This window comes from Neofelis nebulosa, chromosome 5, assembly GCF_028018385.1.
Source record: "Neofelis nebulosa isolate mNeoNeb1 chromosome 5, mNeoNeb1.pri, whole genome shotgun sequence".
NCBI classification, from domain to species: Eukaryota; Metazoa; Chordata; class Mammalia; order Carnivora; family Felidae; genus Neofelis; species Neofelis nebulosa.
The window spans coordinates 51,581,260-51,606,293 of record NC_080786.1 but is presented as its reverse complement, the minus strand read 5'-3'; the positions used below and the strand labels follow the sequence as shown (position 1 = coordinate 51,606,293).

Genomic DNA, 25,034 nt, shown 5'->3' with positions numbered 1-25,034 from the left:
ATTATTCCTGAGGGGAATAAGAGTGACAAAAACAATAATAAAACCACATTTTGTAAAAACTTTATAACTTAAAATAGGCCTTCCTTGTATTCTTGGGGGCACTGGAAGTGCATGGCTTTCCATAAAGGGTGGGTTGTCCTCAGCTCCTCACCTATAAAAACAGCTAAAATAATTTTGCAGCATTTTTTTTAAAAAAGCTCTTATTAACTAAATATGAAGTGGTTTAAATTAAACCCAGGCCAGACTGACTTTTTTGTCTGTGGAGAACTGAAATAGAACTTCAGTGCTAAAATATTTTATTTTTTCCATCATTTTCTTGACTCATTAGACTGTCAGCCATGCAGGTGGCCTCGGCCCACTGGGTTGGGTACTGCAGTTATCATAGCTCTTTCCTAACATGGTTCAACATGGAAAAGAGACTCCATTAGGAATGGCTTAGATTTTTTTTTTTTTTTGAGAAGCAAAATCGGATTCATGTGTTCTATTTACTTAAGGCTCAAGTAAACAAACTGAAACAAATTTAGTTGAATAGTTGAATCCTCATTGGGACCCAGTCTCATTTGAAGGCACACACTAGTACGGAGAAGCACACGCTCCATAGCTATGTTTTATTCCCAATGCCAGACCCATGAGGCAGCAGACCTGTGTAGTGGAAACAGAGACAACATGCTTTAAAATGCTCTTTATAAGTGATTTGGCACACGGAAGGATGCTATGCCCGGTTGTTTTCCTTAGCTAGAGACCAACACTCTGCACCTGTGAAGAATCAAATGGCATGCCCTCCCAGTCCAGCCGCTGCCATGGTGGGTGTTAAATCCTGTGTCTTCTGCCTTGTTTTTCTAACTGGCTGGAATCCGCTGGCCAAGCACCTGGGTGTGTTTATTACATCCTCTCTGGGCTCAGAGTCATGGACACTTTTCAAGTAAAGAAGCGACACACATCTTGCCCAGGTCGCATTTCTGTGACATCCGGCAGGCCTTCTACAAAAACACTTTCAGGAGGAAAAGGAAAAGAATGACAAAGGCAACTGACAGCCACATTACTGTCCTCATCCTGACTGTGGAAAAACATCCTGGGAAAAAGGAGCTGGATGGATGATTTGCTCCTTTAACTTGCAAATCAAGACTGAAGGATCTGGGGCCATTCTATGAGAGGAGGAAACTGCGACATAAAACTACACTTTCCCCAAAGATAGAGAATTTAGTTAAAAATTTGGTAGGCTCAGCGACTTTGGGGACTCATTTTCTTAAGCCTTGGTTGGTGCCAGCCAGCTGCTGCTTAATCCCACAGAATTGTCATCAACTGGGGAAGCCTCCCCTCTCCCCGTTAAAATGCAAATAGCTTTATTGTTTTTTTATATTGTGAAAAGGTTACATGCTAATTGTAAATAATATCAATAATAAGCCTCTACCAGAGTGTAAGGAAAACAAACAAACAAACAAACCTTTGAGTATATATAAAATAAGCTTTCAAATAATGGTGCTGATATTCTACACCCTCCCTCCCTTCATGATTTGGGTTGAGCTGCTGATTCTTCCTTGGTGCAAGCCCCAGTGCTGATGATGGTGACACAGAGAAAAGAAAAATGTGGTCCCTGCCCTACAGGAGCTCTCAGCGAACGTGGGCCAAGGGAGATGTACAGATTATTTGAATTTAACTTGGTGTGTGTTACTACTACTAACCCTCCCTGCATGAGCGAGTTTGGGAGAGTGTTATTATCGAAGCTTGGTTTGTCGAATGATAGGGTCATATCATGGGAGGAAGAGGTAGCTGTCTATGGGAGGACATGGCATGTGTAATAGCAAGCAGCTGGGAAAAGACCAGGAGTCTTTTGGAAACCTTGGAGAACTTCAAGTGCCCGGAGCATTGACTGAATAGTCGAAGAGAGGGGGAAGGATGAGACTGGTCCGTAGACTGGGGTTAGATTATGAAAACTCCTCATTGATTAGCAGATAGTTCCTGTCTTCTACCTTCTCTCTCCAAAGTTATTCATCACTGGTGCCCAGATGACCTTGGAACAGTATTTTGTTTCCCTTCCTATTGTGGACTAGTAAATGAATACCTTGTACCTCAGAGTTCCCAAGAAACTAAAGAGCCTGGTAAAAGGACAAGCAGTCCCCACAAATAGTTGCAAACATAGAGTAGTAAATAATGGTTACAAAAGTTACATGTTGCAACAATTTTCAACAATGTCTTGTAATTATCAACTGTAATTTAGGCCAACTGACCAAATCCACAAAGATCCCTCAGTTCCTCTGTGAGCCAGGCAGCTTGACAAACCTTATGATGCGGTAGCAGCACCTAGAAGGTACCTCTGCCTGACCAGTCTCCCCTTAGGACTGAACCCCAAGAATGATTGCCCTGGTCCCCACAGATCTGATCTCCTTTCTTCCGAGAGGGACCTTCTGACCTTTTTACAACGATATCTGTGAGGAAGTTGGTGAGCATATTTGCCCCAGGGAAGTGGAAAGCTCCCACTCCATGACCGCCTCTTTAGTCCTGAACTTAAGAAGTGATTGAATCCTGGATTCACCAGGACAACTGAGCTTTGGCAGCGGGGAGATTGAGAGGATGAAGCAGTGGCTAATTCTAGCTCAAATCCTGCTGCCTTTTTTTTTTAAATGAAATTTATTGTCAAATTGGTTTCCATACAACACCCAGTGCTCCTGCTGCTCTTTTTTTTTTTTTTTAACATTTTTTATTTATTTTTGGGACAGAGAGAGACAGAGCATGAACGGGGGAGGGGCAGAGAGAGGGAGACACAGAATCCGAAACAGGCTCCAGGCTCCGAGCCATCAGCCCAGAGCCTGACGCGGGGCTCGAACTCACGGGCCGCGAGATCGTGACCTGGCTGAAGTCGGACGCCTAACCGACTGCGCCACCCAGGCGCCCCTCCTGCTGCTCTTTTAAGAAGGTGGCCAGTAGTCCTCACCCCTCCCGTATCCCCCACAGATTTAATCACTTCAGTTTAAACTGGCTACTTTAACTACCAGCATCTGCATTTCTTTGCCTATGGCTTTCCTCACCTTCACAAGCCACTGGGATAATATGTCTCACAGGATAGATGTGTGAGGAATCAACAGCCCTCAACCAATGGTAGGGGTTGAGGTATGTGCCTCAAATGAGATCTGCCTTCCCCAGAATTCCTAGGTACCCTTTCTGAACTACTTCTCTTCTACTCCCCTGCTGGTCTCCTGCAGTTTCCAAGTAGTTGATTGGCACTTCAGTCATATCAGGGATCCCAGGCCAAGGAGAAGGCCTTTACATACCTCCCCAGGCCATTGTGCTCTCCTCTGCTCTGAACACTTGAGAGTATATATCTGTGATGTCAAGTTTAACATCTGATTTTCTTCTGGTTGCATTTGCTTTTCATTCATTTAAACTGGAACTTGACGAAGCATCAGTGTCTTGTACTGGTGAATGGCAGCTGATGACATGGCACGTTGTGTTTAAGGAGGGCCAGGAAATATATAGACATTAGGTTCCAGGTATGGCTGGTGGCTACTGTTTTTCAGGACCTGTCAGTCTGCTTCCCGTGTGGTGGCCAAAGTGTGGTCACCAGACTAGGAGCAGTGAGTATCACCTGGGAATCAGAATCTACAGCTTAACAAGATCCCCAGGTATTCTGCATGTACCTGAATATGTAAGAGGCACTGGTCTCAAGGACCCAGGCCCTGCAGGATTTATCTCCCATAGAATCCCCTAGAGATTTGCTTATCAAAAAAAATTTAAGCCTGGTTTATTTTGTAGTAAGTAGCAGTTAAGAACTTGGTACTGGTTCATATCATCTGAGTTAAAGCCTCTAAGAAAATTACATGTGACAGCTGACTGATCAGCAGTAGACTGTCACACTGAAATGTTCATGTTATAGTTCTTAGCATTAACCAGAATGATCCTTCTTATCTACATGAATATGTGAAGATAACACATGAGAAATTACACTGAAAAGGGTGTCTTGACATCAGTTTATTTCTTGGTAAGTAATAAATAAATCTAAAGTAGATAAAGACATAGTTATTGCTATTTAAGACTGATAAACTTGAGATGACTGGAAAATAAATTCTCCCAGAATACAAGTGAACGGAAATTATCAAACTTCAATGCTGTGTAGGTCCCATAGAGTTTCAAATATCTGGAAGTTTACTCAGAAAAGTGAAAGACAAACTTTCCTAACTATCTCATGTCATTGAAATCTTTATTTACTAAGTATGGTTGATTTTAGAAAGCCCAGAATTATGCTAAGCTGATACTGGTTTCTCCATTTTCTCCTGCTATTTCTTATATTGACATCTGCTTTGGAGGGCAAACTTCCTTCAGATGCAGATGGCATTCTTCGTGACGATGTGATGATTCTAGTTCATTCAAAAGCCCCCTTCTTCTTTCAAAACACTTCCCAGAGCCCACCTTCTCTATGACAGCTCCACATTCCTGAAGCACTATTTGGTTATAAATTTGCTCTCTCCTTTCTGCCTGGTAGGTACAGATTCAACTAGCAGGAAAAGAGGGTGATGAAAGGAAATGGTACAAGTTACAAAGATTTTCCAAAGGAAATATTCTAGCTTCCTTCACTTTAGAAAGTGAGAATGACCTTGAAGGCAAGATGCATGGATTTTAGTATCCCGTACAGTAGATAAAATAGACACAGCAGACATAGTGAGGTGACTCTTCTGTTCTTCTGTTAAGAAGTGGCAAAATTAACCCATGCTATGCTCTGAATGTGCCCCCCTCACCCCTCACCAAGTCATATGTGGACACCTAATCCCCAAGGTGATGGTATTAGGAAGTGGAGCCTTTGGGAGGTGATTAGGCCATGAGGATGGAGACCTCATGAATGGAATTAGTTCCCCTATAAAGAGCCTAAATGTCCATCAACTGATGAATGGATAAAGAAATTGTGGTTTATATACACAATGGAATACTACGTGGCAATGAGAAAGAATGAAATATGGCCTTTTGTAGCAACGTGGATGGAACAGGAGAGTGTGATGCTAAGTGAAATAAGCCATACAGAGAAAGACAGATACCATATGGTTTCACTCTTATGTGGATCCTGAGAAACGTAACAGAAACCCATGGGGGAGGGGAAGGAAAAAAAAAAAAAAAAAAAAAGAGGTTAGAGTGGGAGAGAGCCAAAGCATAAGAGACTGTTAAAAACTGAGAACAAACTGAGGGTTGATGGGGGGTGGGAGGGAGGGGAGGTGGGTTATGGGTATTGAGGAGGGCACCTTTTGGGATGAGCACTGGGTGTTGTATGGAAACCAATTTGACAATAAATTTCATATATTGGGAAAAAAAAAAAAAAGGAATTAGTTCCCCTACAAAAGAGGCTCAAGAGAACTCCCTTGTCCCCTTCCTCCATGGAACCAAACAGCACTATGATCTTGGATGTCCTAGCCTACAGAACTGTGAGAAATAAATGTTTGTGGTTTATAAGCCACCCAGTATGTGGTGTTTTGTTATAGCCGCCCAAATGGATCAAGACAAACTATGAGCCCATTCAGGATCTCAACACAACCCCATCTAAAAACCCTAAAAGGCTATTGTACTCTTTTGTCACTGTTACTAAAAGTCAACTCACAAATAAGTGGAAAACAATTTGAGAGTTAATAGTTTTCTTCAGGCTAGTGCGTTTCAAATGTTTGAGCACACCATGGTCAGATATAACTTCAAAACCCCATCCTATTCGTTGCAATTTGTTTGCACATTTTTATTTACTTGCTTGTTTATGCCAGTTAAGTTGCAATAAATTGAGTTAAATATGTTTATCTCAGCAAGCAGTTAAGGCAGTTCACAATGGAAATGTAGTTGCTATGAGACCAAACATCATTAACCCAAGGCAAAATCCGATAACTGAAAAGGGAAGCATTGCGAGAATGGGGAGCAGGGTACCAGAAAAACTATCTCAAACTCTCCTAGCTAATCTCAGGCAATGTTTCCCCTGTGGCAAAATGAATTTTTCCATTTTATTCTCTGCTGTAAGTAATGAAATACTACCCAAATATTTTCTGTCTAACCTGTATCTCAGGAGTTAAATCTCAGCTACTATGAATAAAACTTCCTGGCTATTTTTTATGAAAATAAGTAGGTGCAAAGAAAGATAGGCATCTTGTATGTAATTATATAATGAGTAAATTATGTAATGTAATGAGTAAATTACGGAAAGTTCAATTGTAGCTGATGTGTAGTTCAACTGAGTTAAATCTTACCATATTTTTCCTTTTCTAATGAGCAAAAAGCATTTTTTTTTCCTGGCAAAGTGCTCAAACACTATTTCTCTTTTCCTTGCCTTGCCTTGCCTTGCCTTTTCTTTTTTCTTTCTGGGCCCATAATAAGCATCTTTCTTCAAAATGTTTCCATGATTGGGCCAGAAGGTCTGTGGTTACTTTTTCTATCACTTTGTGATTACCCTCCATTTGCTAAACAGATACTGCATAATTAAAGATGGGCCACTTCTTGAGGTCTCTAGAAATGTTTCAATGCTAAAGGCCCCAGTGGTCTTTCAAAAATGTTTGCGTAATTAAAGCAAAAGAAATAGTGGAACCATTGTTCAGGATAATCAATGAAAGGCCATTTACATGAGGGGACCATGGCGTGGTGGAAGAAATCCTGGCTCAGTATAATTCATTCTGGGTCCCTTGAGCCCACACAAAAGATTTACCTTTAAGAGGCTAAGTTCCCAAGCCCCCATGTTTTTAGAAAGTAAATCCAAACTATAGACCCTCTAAATCTTTTATCAACCCTCAAAATAATACTACGTTAGAAGCTCAAATTAGAAGGACTTCTGCAAGCTTTAACATCTGTATTTAGGGGTCAGTGCAAAGAAAAGATGCTGGGAAATAAACCCTCAGGACAAATGTAGAGCGATTTGAGTTTTCAAATATAAATGTGGGCACACTGAATTCTGTTTTAGGAAAAATAACTGCAAATTGGAAAAATTTATTTGATAGCAGATCATGTCCAGCTTTCTGCCCTTTAAAAAAATCAATCATACTAAAACCATTAATTTATTTGGCTGCATTATTATCTTAAAAAGTAAGACATAAAGGTAAGCTGTCTTTCACATTCTCTGATTTCTATTTTAAATGTCTTTTTGAGGAAGACATACTAAGTCCCATGTTTAAATAAAAGCTATAATTGGTTTATAAATACAAAAATTATACCTTTTTTTTTTTTTAACAAGGGTGGGGTTTACTTTAGCACTCTGTGCCAAATGCATGCAGTTGAACTGAGTCCAATGGTCCTTAATTTTTGCCATGTTACAGAATTTGAGGTTCATTCAAAACAAAGGATACATCTGTTTTCATCAGCTGTTTCTTGACTTTTATTACTGGGACTTATTTTTTAAAATTGTTTTGCCTACATGGTATTGTTTTACTAGGCATGATTTATTGCTCTCCCATGTGCCCACAGAAACTATATGTTCAGAAATAACGCAAACTGAACCAAAATAAGAAGGGAAAGATGGGAACGATTTCATTTACATTGGATTAAATAATCATTTAGAATATGTGAATACATTTACATTGCAATAAAGTTTTTATTAATGGTAACTAAAATATGTTCAATTTCTCCAAGCTGATATACAGAAAAATTGAGGCATGTTCAGAGGACAAAGGGAAGAATTGAGGAATGTGAGTTTTGGAATGCTATTTAAAAAATCAGCTCAGGGGCGCCTGGGTGGCTCAGTCGGTTAAGCAGCCGACTTTGGCTCAGGTCATGATTTCGCGGTCCGTGAGCTCGAGCCCTGCGTCGGGCTCTGTGCTGACAGCTCAGAGTTTGGAGCCTGTTTCAGATTCTGTGTCTCCCTCTCTCTGACCCTCCCCTGTTCATGCTCTGTCTCTCTCTGTCTCAAAAATAAATAAACGTTAAAAAAAATAAAAATTAAATTAAAAAAAATCAGCTCAAAATTGGAGGATTATCTGCCTAACAGAGTCATTAACAATGTTTTAGTTTATTTATTCTCTACTTGATTCTACAAAAGAAGATTTCAAGCAGCTTGCCCTCTCAATGTTCTGTTAAAAAATTTATTGAATCTTAGCTTTTGATCCTTATAAACTAACAACACTTGATGCCTACTTACTCTGAAAGCATTTTGCTTATATTTTTATGCTAATTTTTAAGGCTAGAAGAGCGTATCTTTGGGTAATATAACTTTTAAAGAATAAAATGTATTAGTTGTACAGTTATTTTGGTTGGCATTTATAGATCACTGGATAGCTTGACTATCACTGCCTTGACTACTTCAAGAGCAGTAATTTTTTGTGGATTTGGAAATGTTAAAATAGTAAAATATTTTTACTTCAGACACAGGGAAATATTGAAAAAGACTGGGGAATAATTGCAAAGAGAAAAAGATCTATATAACTATAGATAATGAGCTAAAACTTGGCTCAAGTCACTAAGAAAATCTTAAGTTGTGTAGTAGTTTTACTTAATCATGTAACATTTTTAAATTTTTTTTTCAACGTTTTTTATTTATTTTTGGGACAGAGAGAGACAGAGCATGAACGGGGGAGGGGCAGAGAGAGAGGGAGACACAGAATCGGAAACAGGCTCCAGGCTCCGAGCCATCAGCCCAGAGCCCGACGCGGGGCTCGAACTCACGGACCGCGAGATTGTGACCTGGCTGAAGTCGGACGCTTAACCGACTGCGCCACCCAGGCGCCCCAATCATGTAACATTTTTAGAAAGGGAAATGGGTACCTGGGTGGCTCAGTCAGTTGAGTGGCTGACTCTTGATTTCAGCTCAGGTCATGATTCCAGGGCATGGGATTGAGCCCCACATTGGGCTCCCCACAGAGCGTGGAGCCTGCTTAAGATTTGCTCTTTCTTCCTCTGCCCCTCTCCCCTACTCACTCGCTCTCTCTTTAAATAAATAAATAAATAAATAAATAAATAAATAAATAAGGAAACAGACTTTCTCAGTAAAATATAGAGCATATTTCACTTCTAGGTAAACTTTTTTTGTAGGTTACTAATACACTGGCCCATATACTGAGCTGATATTGGGGTTTTGGACCTTTCTAGAACTTCCAAGCCTTCTTGATTCACAAAATAAGTTAACTGGGGGAAATTAAGGGTATATAGCTTCTGAGACAGCTTGTTTTTGTTTTTGTGATAATTCAAATATGCCTGCATTTGCATTTATAATTTTTTAAGTTTATTTATTTATTTTGAGGTGGGGAGGGGTAGAGGGTGGGAGAGAGAGAATCACAAGCAGGCTCCACGCTGTCAGTGCAGAGCCTGACGTGGGGCTCTATCCCAGGAACTGTGAGATTGTGACCTGAGCCAAAATGAAAAGTTGGATATTTAACCAACTGAGCCACCCAGGTACCCCTGTATTTATACTTTTTGACACTCAAGCAATAATAGCTAACATTAATTTAGTATTCCATGTTGCCAGACATTATTCTGAATGCTTTGTTTTTAACTGGATCTTCACAGCCATTCGATGGGGCAGGTGCTCTTATTAACCTGTTTTATAAACTAAGCCATGGAGAGTTAAGTAACGTGCCCAAGCTCCATGACTGGCCATCACAGTGCCATGACAAACTCAGGAAGGAGCTTCTGAGCCCCCTTTTGTGACCACCACAATACCATCCACTCCTGCTTGGACAAATGAGGAATAGCTGTGAGGGCTTTACATGGTACTGTCACCTTTCTGTTCTCTGAGGGTGAGATTTTCTCTGTGAATATTTATCCAAAGGAAATCTTTCATATTTATTGACAATTTGAACAGCCAATAATCTTCTTATTTGCCTTGCTAGTCTCTTATTGTCATTTCTGTTTTACATGAAGGAAATAAAGCTTCTGGAAAGCCAAATACTTAACCAGTCCTTTTTTCAAGAGGAGATTTTAGGCAGTGGAACAATTTAGGTTGTTGCTAGTAGATATCTCAGAGGGAACTATAAGTCTCCAGGATGGGTCTGAGTAGCAGCTGGAATGAAGAAACTTAATACATTGCTCAGACCAGCTGAATCCAACAGAAAAGCAGTGCTAACAAGTCTCTTATGACTTGGACTCAGTCATTTTGGATTTTCTAAAAAGGGTGATTATAAACTCATCAGTCAATAGAATATTTGGAATTAAAAAATTTTTAATGTTTATTTATTTTTGAGAGAAGAGAGAGAGAGAGAGAGAGAGAGAGAGAGAGAGAGAGAGAATGAGCAAGGGAGGGGCAGAGAGAGAGGGAGACAGAGAATCCTAAGCAGGCTCCAGGCTCTGAGCTGTCAGCACATAGCCCAACGCGGGGCTTGAACTCATAAACTATGAGATCATGACCTGAGCCGAAGTTGGAGGCTTAACTGACTGAGCCACCCAGGTGCCCCTAGAATATTTGGAATTTTATTTTAAAGGTTACTACTTCAAATTCTGAACAGAAAACAGAATAGAAGATATCAAAAATCTTCTAGCATAATAGGACAAAGAATCATATACCATCAGTAAGTGGAACTTTACCTGCTCCAAAGTGATTCCCATTGATTAAAAATTTTCCTCAAATATGAGTTACAATTCTCATGCAGAGAGGGCTCCATAATGCAGTACCCCAGACCAAAGGGATCCCCCTTTTTAAATGGCATTTTCTAACATGTTTTTTTTTCCTTTTATGTGGAGAACCAAGAAAGAAAGAAAAAAAGGATTTCAGAATATGTCAATGTTACTCATATTTTCATCTTCTTCTATACATAACTGAGTTGTAAGAAAAAAGCAAATGGCTGTCCCAAGTCTTCAGTCTGCACACCCAAGCTGGGTCACATATACAAAATAATCTGTAATGGGGAGAATTAATATTTGATGAAAAGCAAGAGTTCAAATGGATTTGAATGTGTAGTAACTTGTTACTGAGAGAAAATTTCAATTAGTTTAAAGTCCCATGATGGAACATAGAAGGAAAGACAAACTGGTAGATGTGCTTGAGACCAAACTCCATCTGACCTCAGTAAAGGTGAACTTGCATTTCTCTGGACATGATGTCAACAGCTTATGGAAAGTCATGTCTTAACAATTTAGAGTGTCTTTCAACTCTGACCAACCAAGGTAAAAGCAGATATTTCCTTTTGTAGGAGATCCAGAAAGATTTGAAATAGATCAATAGATCCTTCTACTGACCTACCAACTCATATTCCATCCTTCCTTGCTTCCTGTCTTCTTTCCTTCTTCCTTCTTTCCTTCCTTCCTTTCTTCCTTCCTTCCTCCCTCCCTCCCTCCCTCCCTTAATTCCTTTCTTCCATAAACTTCATTGATTTTGTATGTGTGAATTCACCCACCAATAACATGTGTTTGTAACCCCAGATCAATACCTTAGATGCTACTGAGATCATTCACAGACATGCACAGAGCAGCAAAAATATTGAGTCACTTGACTCACAGGTTCCCAGTTGAGGTCAAACAAGGTACTGTTTTGTCTTCTTGTTTCAGCTGTCATACTATAAACAGGTGCCTTTTCTTTTCATAATCTATTTAGTGCTACATTTTACTCATTTTTGTGTGTTTTTTTGTTGGCAATTTGCTGTTTAAAGTGTCTCACAAGTATAGTGCTAAAGTGCTGTCTGGTGTTCCTATGTACAAGATAGCTTTGATGTGCATTATGGAGAAAATGTATGTGTTACAGTAAGCTTTGTCCAGGCATGAGTTACAGTGCTGTTGGCTGTGAGTTCAATTTAAATGAATTAACAATATATATTAAGATGTCTTTAACATGCATAAAACAAGGCTATGTCCTCATCAGTTGATGAAGATGTACGACCAGAGCTTGCAAGAGGCTAACCCTGTATTTTCCCTAGAGACAGTGCTTCTGTGTTTGCTAATTCAGTGTTCCCAGTGACTTTATAGAACATAACTACCATGAATAATGATAATTGACTGTGTGTACACACACATACACACACACACACACACACGCAGGTATGTACAATGATATATCATTATATCACCAACAATGTGAATAAGAGTAGAATCCTCTGAGATGAAATAATTTCCCACCTTCTCACAGGCTGCAGAATAAGGTGACCAACTGTCTCAATTCACCCATTTACCCTTGATTGAGGGGTTCCCCAGATGAGGGACTTTCAAGTGCTACAACTGGGAAAATTCCAGGACCAACTGGAAAGAATTAGCCTCCTACTCTAGAATTTCTTGAAGCCAAAGAATTGGGGTGGGGGTAAGGTCCATACAAACCCTTCAACTCTTGCTCTGCAGCTAGAAACCCCACCATCATTAGGAAAGAGACTCCTAAAATAAATATACGCCAAGCAATTAAGCACCACTGGCCCCACTCATGCTTCTGAGGGTTCCTGAGAAAAACCTGAGGCCTCCCTGGCAAAGCTTCATTGAGAAAGCATTAACAATAAGTTCATTTGATTTACATTTCTATGGCCCTTGTATCTCTTTGGGTGTGTGGAGACTTCAGAGTTGAGCTGTGAAGAAGTAGAATGATTTGACCCAATAAAAAAGCAGATGCCCAAGAAATAAAATATTTTCATTCAGGCAGCTGAATATATTCTTTTCCATTAGTCTTTTGTACGTTGATAAAGGATAAAGGAGGGAAAGTGTGGATTTTAGGATTTAATACTTGTTTCCTAAACCAGCAAATGCTCAACTTTCCAGAAATTTGTGACTCTATACAGACTAGTGAATCTCAACCTTGGCTGCACTTTAGAATTATTTGGGAGGTTTAAAAAAGTCCTGTGCCTGGACTCCCCCCATTACAATGAAATTAAAGAAGAATGGATGGTGAGGATGTTACTGTGCATTAGAATTGTTTTAAAAGGATGATTCTAACGTGCAACCTGGCCTTCTCTGAGAAGCACTGTGAAGGAAGACAGTGTTGAGAATAGGTCTCAGGAAGCTTCCAGGTTCAGCAAAGAAAACACTATAATCAATTGGTAATGCCTGTAGTGGGTGGAAGAGAGGAAAGGTTGCAGCATGCAGGGCTGTACTAAACCATCTTTTCTAGTCCAGGCAAAGCAGAAAGGTTCTAACTCTGGAATCAGGCAGATCTTGATTCTCTCTTGGCTCTGCCATTACGACTCTCCTACCTGTGTAACCTGGGTCAAGTGATTAGCCCTCTTATCATCAGTATCCTTATCCTGATACCCATTTTGCAAGATTTGTTGTGAGGATTAAGTGAGGAAGCATATGCCGAATACCTGGCATGCACATGCTTATTAATATAGGGAAAATATCATCATCATTATGGGCACCCACACTTTCATTTTTGGCCACTTTCTGAGTTGCATTCTGTTATCCTGACAAAGAACAACAACAGAGGGGCTTTATGAGGTAGGAGTAGTAGCAACTTTAAAAACAAAATGAATAACACTGATACAAATGAATGGTATGGCCAAGGCAATGTTGTAAGCACATGATCTAGTTCAGGGGTCAAGAAATTACTGCCTGTGGGCCAAATCCAACCATACCCCATTCATTCACTTCTTGCCTGTAGTTGCTTTCCCATGACAGAGATCGCATGACCCCTAAATCCAAAAATATTTACTATCAGACACTTTACAGAAAAAGTTTGCTGATCTTTGATTCTGGTACATCAATTCTCAGTGGGTTCATGGGTCCCCGAAACCCCCTTTCAGGAGATCTGTGAGGTCAAAGTTATTTTCACAGTAACACTCATATATCACTGACGTTTCTCACTGTGTGGACATTTGTGCTGGAAGGACAAAAGCAATGGTGGGTAAAACTGCTAATGCTTTAGCACCAATTGAGACAGTGCACTTTATGTTCTTCACCACCATACACTTGCAGGGAAACAAAACAAACAAAAAGCCGGTTTCACTTAACTCTGGGTTTCTTAGGTTTGGCACTATTGACATGGTGAGCCAGATGATTCTTGGTTGTAGGGGGCTGTCCCGTGCATTGCAGGATGTTTGGCAGCATCTCTGGCCTCCACCCATGACATTCTACCAGCCTTTCTTCTCATTTCCTGGCTGTGACAACCAAAATGTCGCCAGACATTTTTTTTTTTTTTTTTTTTTTTTTTTTTTATTTTTTTAATGTTTTTTTATTTATTTTTGGGACAGAGAGAGACAGAGCATGAACGGGGGAGGGGCAGAGAGAGAGGGAGACACAGAATCGGAAACAGGCTCCAGGCTCCGAGCCATCAGCCCAGAGCCTGACGCGGGGCTCGAACTCACGGACCGCGAGATCGTGACCTGGCTGAAGTCGGACGCTTAACCGACTGCGCCACCCAGGCGCCCCCAGACATTTTTTTTAATTCCTCAGTTTTAACTCAATATATATGGTAATAAATGGCAAATATGAATAGACATAACTCAGATAAACAAAAAGTCTTTAGGGTCTTCTATGATTTTTGAGAGTAAAGAAGTTCTAAGACCACAAAGTTTGAGACCTGCTGCTCTATTTTGTATTCACAGAGTATTTATAATGTTTATGTTGCTAAGTCAAAAATAATGAAATGAGGGGCACCTGGATGGCTCATTCGGTTGAGCTGCTCAGGTCGTAATCTCACAGTTCAAGCCCCACATCAGGCTCTGTGCCGACAGCTCGGAGACTGGAGACTACTTCGTCTTCCTCTCTCCGTGCCTCCCCTGCTCAGGCTCTGTCTCTCTCTGTCTCTCAAAAATGAATAAATGTTTAAAAAAATTTTTAAAGAAAATAAAAAAAATAATGAAGTGAAAAGGACCATGCAACTGATGATGAACAAGATACAGAAACAAAAATTGGAAAAATATGTGTGTGGGTGGGTTTGAGTTTTTGGATGGGAGGGGTAGAGGGTATCGCCAGTGAGGACACAGCTTTAGAGACAGAGAAAGCATATGTGACCTTGAGCAAGTTAGTCTTGTATTTGTGCTTCAGTTTCCTCCTTATAAAATGGCAGTAATCACAGTACTGACTTCAGAATATTAATGGGAGGATTACATGAATAAACACATAAAAAGTGTGTAGAATAGGCTTTGCACTTAGATGAAGTATACTCTGCGGGCCAGCTATTAGTATTATTATAATAAATAATTTGTCAGAAAGGACGAGGTCAGGCCTTCAATTAAGGCATACAGGTGCTGCTGACCTTACCGCCAGCAGAAAGACAAAGCAGAAAAAATGAAGTCACTGGCTCCCTAGAGACAAAATGTCATGGAGCCCAGAAAGAAATCAGAATCTCCTCACCCCCTTCTTACCCTAACACTACACTTTCTCGTCCAAAATCACATCTGTTACCCCTGTAAGGTACATGAACATCCTCCAAGGTTTCAAAACAAACGATGTGAGGTTGGCTTGGTTTCATATGTTAGTTCCAGAGCAGTTATAATTTTTCTTGTTCCTGCATTGTGATTAATTTTCCCCAGCTCAATTTGGCTGCCAGAAGATCATCCAGAATTGTGTTGATTTCAGCAAATACCCACATAGTCACTTTCACCTTTGGGAAGACACATGCTTTAAAGCAAGTGCTTGCTAATTTTCATAGTGAGAAAAATCCTTAATAAAACTATAGGGACACTTGGATAAGTAAATGAAATTTGCAGCATGATTTTAAAAAAAAATGCTGAAGAAGAATCTGATTCTGAAAATGAGGAAGCTACCTCAAATGTGAAATTATGTTCTCAATAGTAAAGTGACCCATCTCCTGTGTTCTCCTATCTTCCTACCTTCCTGTTTCATGCAGGACAAGTTTTATTGTCATTGTTTACTATGGCTGTTGAGAATGTTGGGTTAGATTCTAAAACCTAGTTGAATCCAAATGTCACCTTTTCTATGAGATCTGACGACCCTACACTATTTAACATTGACTTCCCTCCCTGCACCTCCCCGTCTTGCTTCATTTTTCTGTAAGGCATATTTCTTCATCCAATACATTACATATTTTACACATGTATTTTTTTATTGTCTGCTTGACTCATTGATGGCAGAGGTTTTTATCCTTTTCCTTGAATAATGTGTTCCTAGCTTCTGAAAGAGAGCCTGGCACGTGGTAAGTACCCCCACATTAAACTTTTGCCTTTATTTATTTATTTATTTATTCATTTATTCATTTATTCATTTATTTATTTTTATTTTGAGAGAAAGAGAGTGCACGCACACCCCCATGTGAGCGTGTGGGGTTAGAGAGACGAGGCAGAGAGAGAATCTGAAGCAGGCTCTGTGCTCTCAGTGTGGAGCCCAACACAGGGCTTGATCCCATGAACCATGAAATCATGACCTTAGCTGAAATCAAAAGTCAGATGCTTAACCAGCTGAGCCACCCAGGCACCCCTCAGCTTTTGCCTCTAAACAGGAAATGGAAAATGTCCCTGTGATGTATTGCATACTGTGAATTCACATATGGAGACCTTGCATGAATGACAGCATCTATGATTTGCAAAAAACCTATTTGACTCAAGAGCATTTAAGTGTCATTCTGCAACCTGGCAATTGTATGAGCCAAAGTATAAAATAGGCTGTTAGGAACTTGTTCCAATGGTCTCTATTTTCTAGTCATCTAATATTCTTATCCTTTAATGAATAAATGTCTCTTCAGTTAGCTGTCCAGGTCATGAAATATGAGCCTCTACCCCCACACCCAGGCAGAGCACTGTGATTTAGTGGTTGTTAACAAATGATTATTAAGGGATTGATTGGCAGATGTACTCCACATCCCCAAGAGATGTGTTCCACTGCAGTTGTACATGCAGTCTTTGAAAATCAAGTTAAGTAGTAAGGACTAGGGAACTTCACTACTTAAATCTGTTCTATAATAAATATTTCTTGTAAAGCACAAAATTCCTTTGCAACTACATATTTTATTTGTAAAGTCATATTTTGGCATACAAGGTTTGCTTAAATTAGTGAATCAAGACTTATACTCTGGGTGTAGACTCTACAGGCTCAGTTCTGTGCCAGGCTGATGACTGATGTTGAGAAATAGCCCCTTTAGGAGACCTGACTCGGGTATGTAACCATTAGTGAATTATAATTGGAAGGAGGGATTGCAAGTCTCTCAAAGGCAGAGTCTACCTCTTATTCACCTTTGTCATCTAGAATCTAGCACAAGCATATTTTAGGCATGCAATACCTATCTGGTGATTGAATAAAAGCATGAATATACAATTGATCAAATGTAATCAGGTACTAACAAGATTTTTTAAAAGTCTATAATGCAGTGAAAATTCAGACAGAAGAGGTCACTAGGAATGGCTGCATGGAGGAGATAGGACAGAAGTTACATCTGGAAAGAAATTAAGGTTTCAAGTGCAAGAACAAAGGGTAAAAGGGAATGCCTAGCTAGAAAAGTAATTTAGACCTGTACACCTATCAGTCTAAAGGATATTGAACATCAACTTCCAGCATATATTTATTTATAATTACATGTATATTCTGCTACATTAACATAATGAATAGTTTTTAAATACATTTTAAAACTGGACTTTTAAAGAGGAATTAAAGATGAAATAAGTCATGTTTTAAATTATATTTATTGTGTATCATTATTTATATTGGGTATAAATGTACAGTTCAAACAACTCCCTTGATAATTTCGAATTTTTTTTGGCTAACTTCCAGCTATGTTGGATTAAATCATGGTGTCTCATGGCTCATGTGAAGATATAGGAGACCTATCGGTGAAGATATTTACTTGTTACTCACCCATGCCTGAATTCATATGATCCTTCATCTTCCGTTTCCCTGAAGGAACCTAGTTCAGTTACTTGAGAGCATTAACTTGATTAAACGTAGATAATATAATCTGCTCACTAGACCAGTAACCTAGAATCCATAACATGTTGAAAGATGCTTAAAATGAACAAATGAGTGAGACTAACCTGTGGAGAGGATGGAAACTTACACATCGGTGTGATACCTGGCATTGTCTGATAGAAGGATGGATCAGGGGTGCCATTGACCAGCTTCTTCCTTGCAGGCAGTTACTGAGTCACAGACATGGAGACTGGAGGACACAAAGTTGGGAAGAGTAGATGGATTGGGCTAGATTTTTAATGGTAGTTGAGAGGTTTTGACCTGATGAGATAGGCAAATGCGATTATTCATGTATTTTTAAGAAAAGAATAATGGGGAAAAAAAGTTTTATTTTAAAAAAGTTTGTCCTGAAAATAAGGAAAAAATTAAAATCTCAAGCCAGTTCAGAGGCATTGTGAATGAGACATTATTTAGCTCTAGCTAGCTCTCTCAACTCCCCATAGAATTGTCATCTGCTGGTCATGGGACTGTAATTTTCCTTTAAAATATAGGTTTTTGTTTTTCACTGTTCTTCTGTTCCCCTTTAGCTTCACTTGATGTATACTTGACTAGTACAATTGTAAGATATTTAAAAGGTACAATGTGATTATTTGATATACATATTCATTATGAAGATGTTTCCCCCACATTGAGTTAACTGACGCATCCATCACCACACACATTTACCTTTTTTGGAGAAAGGGGTGAGAACATTTAAGTTCTATTTTCAGCAAAGTTCAATTATACGATATAGTATTATCAATTATAGTCACCATGTTATATGTTAGATCCTCGGACCTTATTCAACTTATAGCTGAAAGTAAGTTTGTACCCTTTGAACAACCTCTCACTATTTCTCCCACCCACTCCAGTCCCTGTTTCTGTGAGTTCAACTTTTTTTTTTTTTTTAGTTCCCACATATAGGTGATACCACATGGGATTTGTCTTTCTCTGTCTGGCTTATTTCACTTAGCATTATGCCCTTCACATTCATCCATGTTGTTGCAAATGGCAGAACTTCTTTTTTATGACATGATTATGGATGGATAGTATTCCGTTGTGTATGTATACCACATTTTCTTTATCCATTTATCCTTTTATGGACACAGAGGTGGTTTCCATGTCTTGGCTATTATGAACAATGCTACTCTAAACATGGGAGTACAGAAACCTCTTTGGGATAATGATTTTGTTTCCTTTGGATAAATACCCAGAAGTGGGATTGCTGGCCATATGATAGTTATATTTTTCATTTCTTGAGGAACCTCCATACTGTTTTCCATTGTGGCTACACCAGTTTGCATTCCCAACAGCGTACACTGGTCTTCATTGTTCTTGGCAGGAGAGAGCCAGGAGCTGCCTGCCATTCCTGGTGAGTCAGCTGGCCAACATGGAACATTCGTTTCATCATATTCTCCTGCTGGAGATTAAGAGCATCACTGATGCTTTCTCCTCCATCCTGGGCCCTCAGAGCAGAGATATCTTCCGCATGAGCAACAGCTTCACTGCCATTGCCAAGCTTCTTACCCAACAACTGGAAACTACCAAGGCCAGAAGCAGCAGGTGAGCAGGAGGTCCTTTGTACCTGAGGGATATGTCATAAACCCATGGAAGCGTAGCACAGGCAGTAACAGTTTCTTTTGTAGGCATTCAACTTCCCAAAGAAAACCAAACCCACTAACGATCTCAATGCAGAGTAACTTCTGAATAAATTATGGCATTTGCCAGAATTTTTTTTAATTTGTGAAAACCAGAATGTAACAAAGGATTTTCTAGAAAGTGAACAAAATATGACAAAGGAATAAGAATGTAGTACAAATAATGATATTTATAACACTCACTTATGTAGTCAACAAGTGTTTAGCAATTGCTTACTCTGTACCAGGAACTCTGTAGAAGCTAGACATATATAGAGAGATAAAATATATTCCTTGTACCCAAAGAAAGCTCACTTTCTTTTTTTAAAAAAACTTTTTAATGTTTATTTATTTTTGAGAGAGAGAGGACAGAGGAGGGGCAGAGAGAGAGGGAGACACAGAATCCAAAGCAGGCTCCAGGCTCTGAGCTGTCAGCACAGAGCCCAATGAGGGGCTCGAACTCATGAGCCATGAGATCATGACCTGAGCCGAAGTCAGACGCTTAACTAACTGAGCCACTGAGGCACCCCTAAAAACCTCACTTTCTAATAGGGGAGATAAATATTTAAGTGGCTAAGAGAATAGTGGGAAGGTTATGCTTAATCAAGATGCAGCCAAGGAGTCTGGGGACCATAGAGATAGGGATATCTACTTCTGTATGGAATGAAGAGGAATAGGAAACTGAGATCAGGGAAGGCTTCCCAGAAGAGATGATATTTTGAGCCAAGTCCTAAAAGATGACCAGATTGCACCAGGCAATCTTCTGGGCAGCATGTGAAAGAGCACACACTTTCTAGAAACATGAAACATAAGCCATTTTGTATTGCTCGGGTATGTGTTAGAAGGTAATGTGAGTGAAGTGGTAAACAGGGACCAGATGATGTTGGGTCTGACCCCTTCCTAAGGAGTTTGAATATTACTCAGTAGGCTAATGAAGAATCATTGTGGAGGTTTGTACATGGCAGGATGTTATCAAAATCCATGTTTGAGGAAGCTTACTCTGATTCCAGTGGAGAGAATGTCTCAGAAGAGGCAGACTGAAGTCAAGTCCAGTGAGGGAAGGACAGAAGAGTGTCTCTGGGTATTGGCCATAAGGAAATTATTGAAGATTCTGAAGAGTGAGCTGCCAGTGGTATGGCTGGGCAGAAAACAATACCTGGGGTTGAAAGGAGAGAGTGAATACAATGCATCAAACTGGCCCTTTCAAGAGGTTTGTGGGGAAAAAAATAAAGATCATGCGAGACTGAGGAAGAGGTTTTATTTTATTATCTTCCTACACTTTGAACACAGATGTCTTAGAAGTTAAAAATTTTTTCAAATATGTACTCTCATTTGATACTCACGACCACCCCCACAAGGCAGATATTATTCCTATTTTACAGAAGAAGAAACAGAGGGTTACAGGTGAGTGAAATGTCTTCCCAAGGTTACACAGTGAGTAGGTGATAGAGGATGGACTCAAACCTTAGCTTCACACTTCAGATCCTATACACTGGAAGGTATTCAGTTCTAGAGAAGGGACAGGGCTAATTTGAGACTAGTGTCAACTTTTGTGACTTTTTGGGGGTATCAAATGATGCATACCATTTCTAGTATGAAATAAGGATTCCCAAAACAAAAGAAGGCATCTTGGCAAAATAGTGAGCATTTAATCATGAGGGTCCACTTTATGTCCAGCCTGGCACAAAGTCTGGAGGTTCCAAGAGATATAAGACACCATCCCTGCCCTCAAGAGGTCTGTAGACAGGTATGCAAAGAGGTTCTGGTAGAAGTGCATACAACAGACTGTGGAGCATGAGAGAGATATTGTCTAACAGCCAGGAAATTACAGAATGTTTTACAGAGAAGGTCAAATTTAAGTTCATACCATATTTATTGAGTAGCTTCATGGGCCAGGCATTTCTCTAGATACTAGATTAAGTCGCACAGGATGAATGAGAGTTTCTCAGACAAGGGTAGAAAGGTTACTCCAAATACAGAAAAGAGCATGTGCAAAGATACATGGGGTTAAGAGTGTGTGACCCAAAGTAAGAAAAGTAATTGGTTCATTGTGGTTGAAGCAAGTACATCAGGGTAGGGTGGGAGAGTAAGCTGAAATGTTAGGTCAGAGGCAGATTATCAGAGGCTTTACACACTGTGTCGGGAAGTGAGGCGCTCATCCCTTAAGCACTATGGAGGCTTGGAATGATTTTTATCCAGGGAGTGATCACAGCTCCTAACAGAGTAATTAGCAGATGGTAGGCCCTTTTAAACGTTTCTTCACTGAAGGACTTGGTAAATGAGGAAGTGGCTCAAGATGTGGAGCACTGAATGGGTTTGGCTGGAGCAGCAGGAGAGTGACCAGGATGCTATCGTTGGAGCCCGAACAACAGGCTCTTAACTATAAGGGAGGCCTGGACTAAATCATTAATGGAGGACCTAAGAAGTCAGGGCAAATCATTATAGTGAGGAGAACACAGAATTATGAGGAATCGATTACCAGTAGGAAGGTAGGATGAGGAGAAGAGGGGGAGAGTAGATAAAACCCAGAGATACATAGTTTGAGTGACTGCATACATATGGAAGATGATGTTAATAACCATGAAAAGAGGAGCAGGAGGGGAGCCCAAATGGCAGGCTCTTTTAGCCCCCTAGAGCCCACGGAGATATTATGTGGCCAATAGGGCCATCAAAGTCAACAATAGCTATTCATCCAAAAAAGACTAATTGCAAGTGCCCTTTTCTCTCAACACCATAGTTTTGATCTGTTGTTGCCTGGCTCAATATATAAATGCTTGTAAACCAGGGTTTCTAATTTTGGTACTATTGAAATTTGAGCTAATTAATCCTTGGTTATGGGGCTGTCCTGTGCATTATAGAATAGTTGTCAGCACCCCTGGACTCTGTCCACTAGATGCTGGTAGCAGTCCTCCCCCTAAGTTGTGGCACCAAAAATGTATCCAGACATTGCTAAATGTCCCCTGAGAGGCAAAAATCGCTTCCAGTTGAGAACTACCACTATATACATATTCCATTCAAAACAATAGCATTTTAACAGACTCACGACCTGCCTAGCAACAGCCTAAACACAGCGGTATCCAAGAAATCCAAGGCCTGCATCACAAAAGGGTGATTTGTCATTTGTATGCAAGCACAAAGTCACTGTTGGCCAATTTTCATGATGTGGTTTTAGAAATTTGGTTGAGAGCGTCTACAGCAGGTGTTTGGAGGAGCCATTTTGTATTCTGTGCACAGCCAGCCTGCTTATTTCTTCTTCCAGTGATGAGTGACATGTGTATCAGATGTGAAAGCTTAGGCACACATTCTGGCCAGTGTTCTATGTGTTCTCTATTGCCTCTACAAATGCAAAGCTGCATGAGGCCAGTTGGCATCCGTAAGAGTATATATTGAAAAATATTTACATAAAGGAAAAACACGTTACACAAGAGTGTTACATTGGGCACTCTAACAAGAAAATTGACCCTTAATAAATAGGCCCAATCTCAGATGCGTAGGTGGCTAGTGAGTTAAGCATCCAACTTTTGATTTAGGCTCAGGTTATGATCTCACAGTTCATGAGTTCAAGCCCCATGTCAGGTTCTGCTCTGTGTCAGTGTGGAAGCTGCTTGGAATTCTCTCTCCCTCTCTCTCTGCCCCTACCCCACTTGTTCGTTCTCTCTTTCTCTTTCTCTCTCAAAAATAAATAAAACTTAAAATACATAAATAGGCCCAATCCAATTAGCGATAAACACTTTCCCCATGAAAAGAAGAATTTAGGAGATATGTACAGAAGAGGAAAATTATAAGGTTTTACTATTAAAATATGAATCTGTATGTATGAGAATGCATTTCTATTTCTCCTCCTTTTGTTATTTTTCTGGAGAAAAAAAACACAGAGAAAAATTAAATGTGACGAGATCAAAACATCACCACTCACCTCCATCCTCAGTACTTCAGCCTTTCTCAATTCAAAATATTCACTCTGCCAATGTTCAACACTCACTGTCTGTCTTCCACTCGACTGCAATTATTCAGTGGGAACCTCAAAACACTGGTGTGGGCAGCCAGCCTTTTGTATCAGCTGCTCATCCTCTCTGGGATGGTTGCTAAGGCTTCTCTCTGAACATCTTTTCCCTGAATAGCCTTCATTGTGACCACTTAGCTTCAGTAATTTTAATCTGTGTCCCCCACAGAAGAAAGGTCTATACTTTTATCTAAAGTACCCAACAAAGTCTGATCTTTACAATTAAAGGGGAAATGAATAAGTGAAGAGAGTTTGAAAGAAAATTAAAGATGATAAAATTCAAAACAGATGTCATCTAATTTACAAATCTGACCCATCGCCCAGCAGGCCAGATTTTAGACTTCAGGCCAAAAATACAAGATTATCAAAAGAAAAACAATTAGCATCCTAGAGAGAATAAAAACCTGAAGTAGACAGGCACCTTCTTTGTGCCAAATCATTCTGAATTAATTGGGTGAGTTTTATTAGATGCACCAGGTAACATACTTGCACTTTTTTTGTTCCTATGTTTTAAAAAGAATGTCTATATCTAAACAATAAACCAATGGGAGCTAAATAACAGGACAGCCAAGCAAAACATTTAGAATTTGAATCTAATTCTGGAGGAGCAGAAAGAGATAACAGCAATTGTGGATTAAAAAGGAAGATGTCAAGATAAGGGAAAAGATCTATACCTTTCGAAATTGTGGGAGCCCTAAATCGCCTTCTGGGAAGCCACTAAACCATTGAACCATATGCCATCCAGGACCAGGGGAATCTAGGGAAGGAGAGGGTGAGCTTCTGGCAACTGTGTGCTGGCTGAGCATTCAAGTGGTCCTTTGACTAGAAGACATCTTTGCCCCATGCATGTGATTCCAGGGAGGCTGCTCTAATCAGGCACCATCAGATTTGGGGACAGTTTGTCCCAGGTGGTCTTAGTAGATATTTAGGCTCAGGCTCCAGTTGGTGATAGAAACTTTGAGGGGTGGAAATTGTGAAAATAAATCAGGGATAGGGGGTCAAATAGGAAAAATGAGAAAAGACAGGGAGAAAGGGTAGCAACGAGAAAAAGCCCAGGGAAAAGCAGAGGACAAGGAGGGAGGGCATCTGAACACAGCCCAAGTCCCAGGGTTAGGTGGGGTGTGTGTGTGTCAGGGGGTTTCCAATTCCCTCAGATCCAGCTTTCAAACCCTAGCCAAAGCCATCAAGTCATGGGGAGAAAAAGTTGCTTATAAGAAAAGTTTTAACACAAAGCATGTGGTTAAAGCTTTCCCAAACATCTCTGGCTTGGTTAAGTGGGTGGTAAGTTCTTTTGTTGTTTTGGTGATAATGGTGGTAGTTGTGGTAAAATTTTGTGTTTATTCTTTGTTTTTAAGAATCAAGCTTGGCGAGGTGGGGGAAAGGAGAATGAAAGGTAAATTGTAGTCAAAACTAAATGGGTGGGTGTAAATCTGATTTGGGATAAATGGAAAGAGATGGCACAATGGAGGGAAGGTAATAAAACAACAGTATGTTGGGGAGAATGAAGGGAAAACAGGATAAGAAGATTATGTTTATAAGAGAATGACTCCAGGAAATCTGTCCTCCTTGGAGTTGCCCCAGAGTTTTGGTTTATCCTAAATTTCATGCAATAAACATCAAAGAAATGGATTACAGATGAGAACCAGGGATTTGAGTCAGGCTGTGGCCCTAATGTATAGCCAAGCAACATGGCCTGCAAAGACTGTTTCCAA

At 40.0% G+C, this 25,034-nt stretch overlaps 1 protein-coding gene across 9 annotated transcripts in view; it reads left to right on the top strand.

Annotated features, from left to right (window-relative positions):
- VEPH1 (ventricular zone expressed PH domain containing 1) overlaps positions 1–25,034 on the top strand; it is a 257,721-nt gene that overhangs the window by 94,080 nt on the left and 138,607 nt on the right. For 8 of the 9 annotated variants that reach the window (XR_009261920.1, XM_058730317.1, XM_058730315.1 and 5 more), the window contains one exon: positions 19,025–19,245. The exons of the other annotated variant lie outside the window; for it this stretch is intronic. Coding sequence is in view for 7 of the 8 variants with exons in the window: in XM_058730317.1 (XP_058586300.1) it covers positions 19,025–19,245 (221 nt within the window). In the remaining variant the exon portion in view is untranslated. The remainder of the gene's footprint in view (positions 1–19,024; positions 19,246–25,034) is intronic. 9 annotated transcript variants of the gene reach the window in all.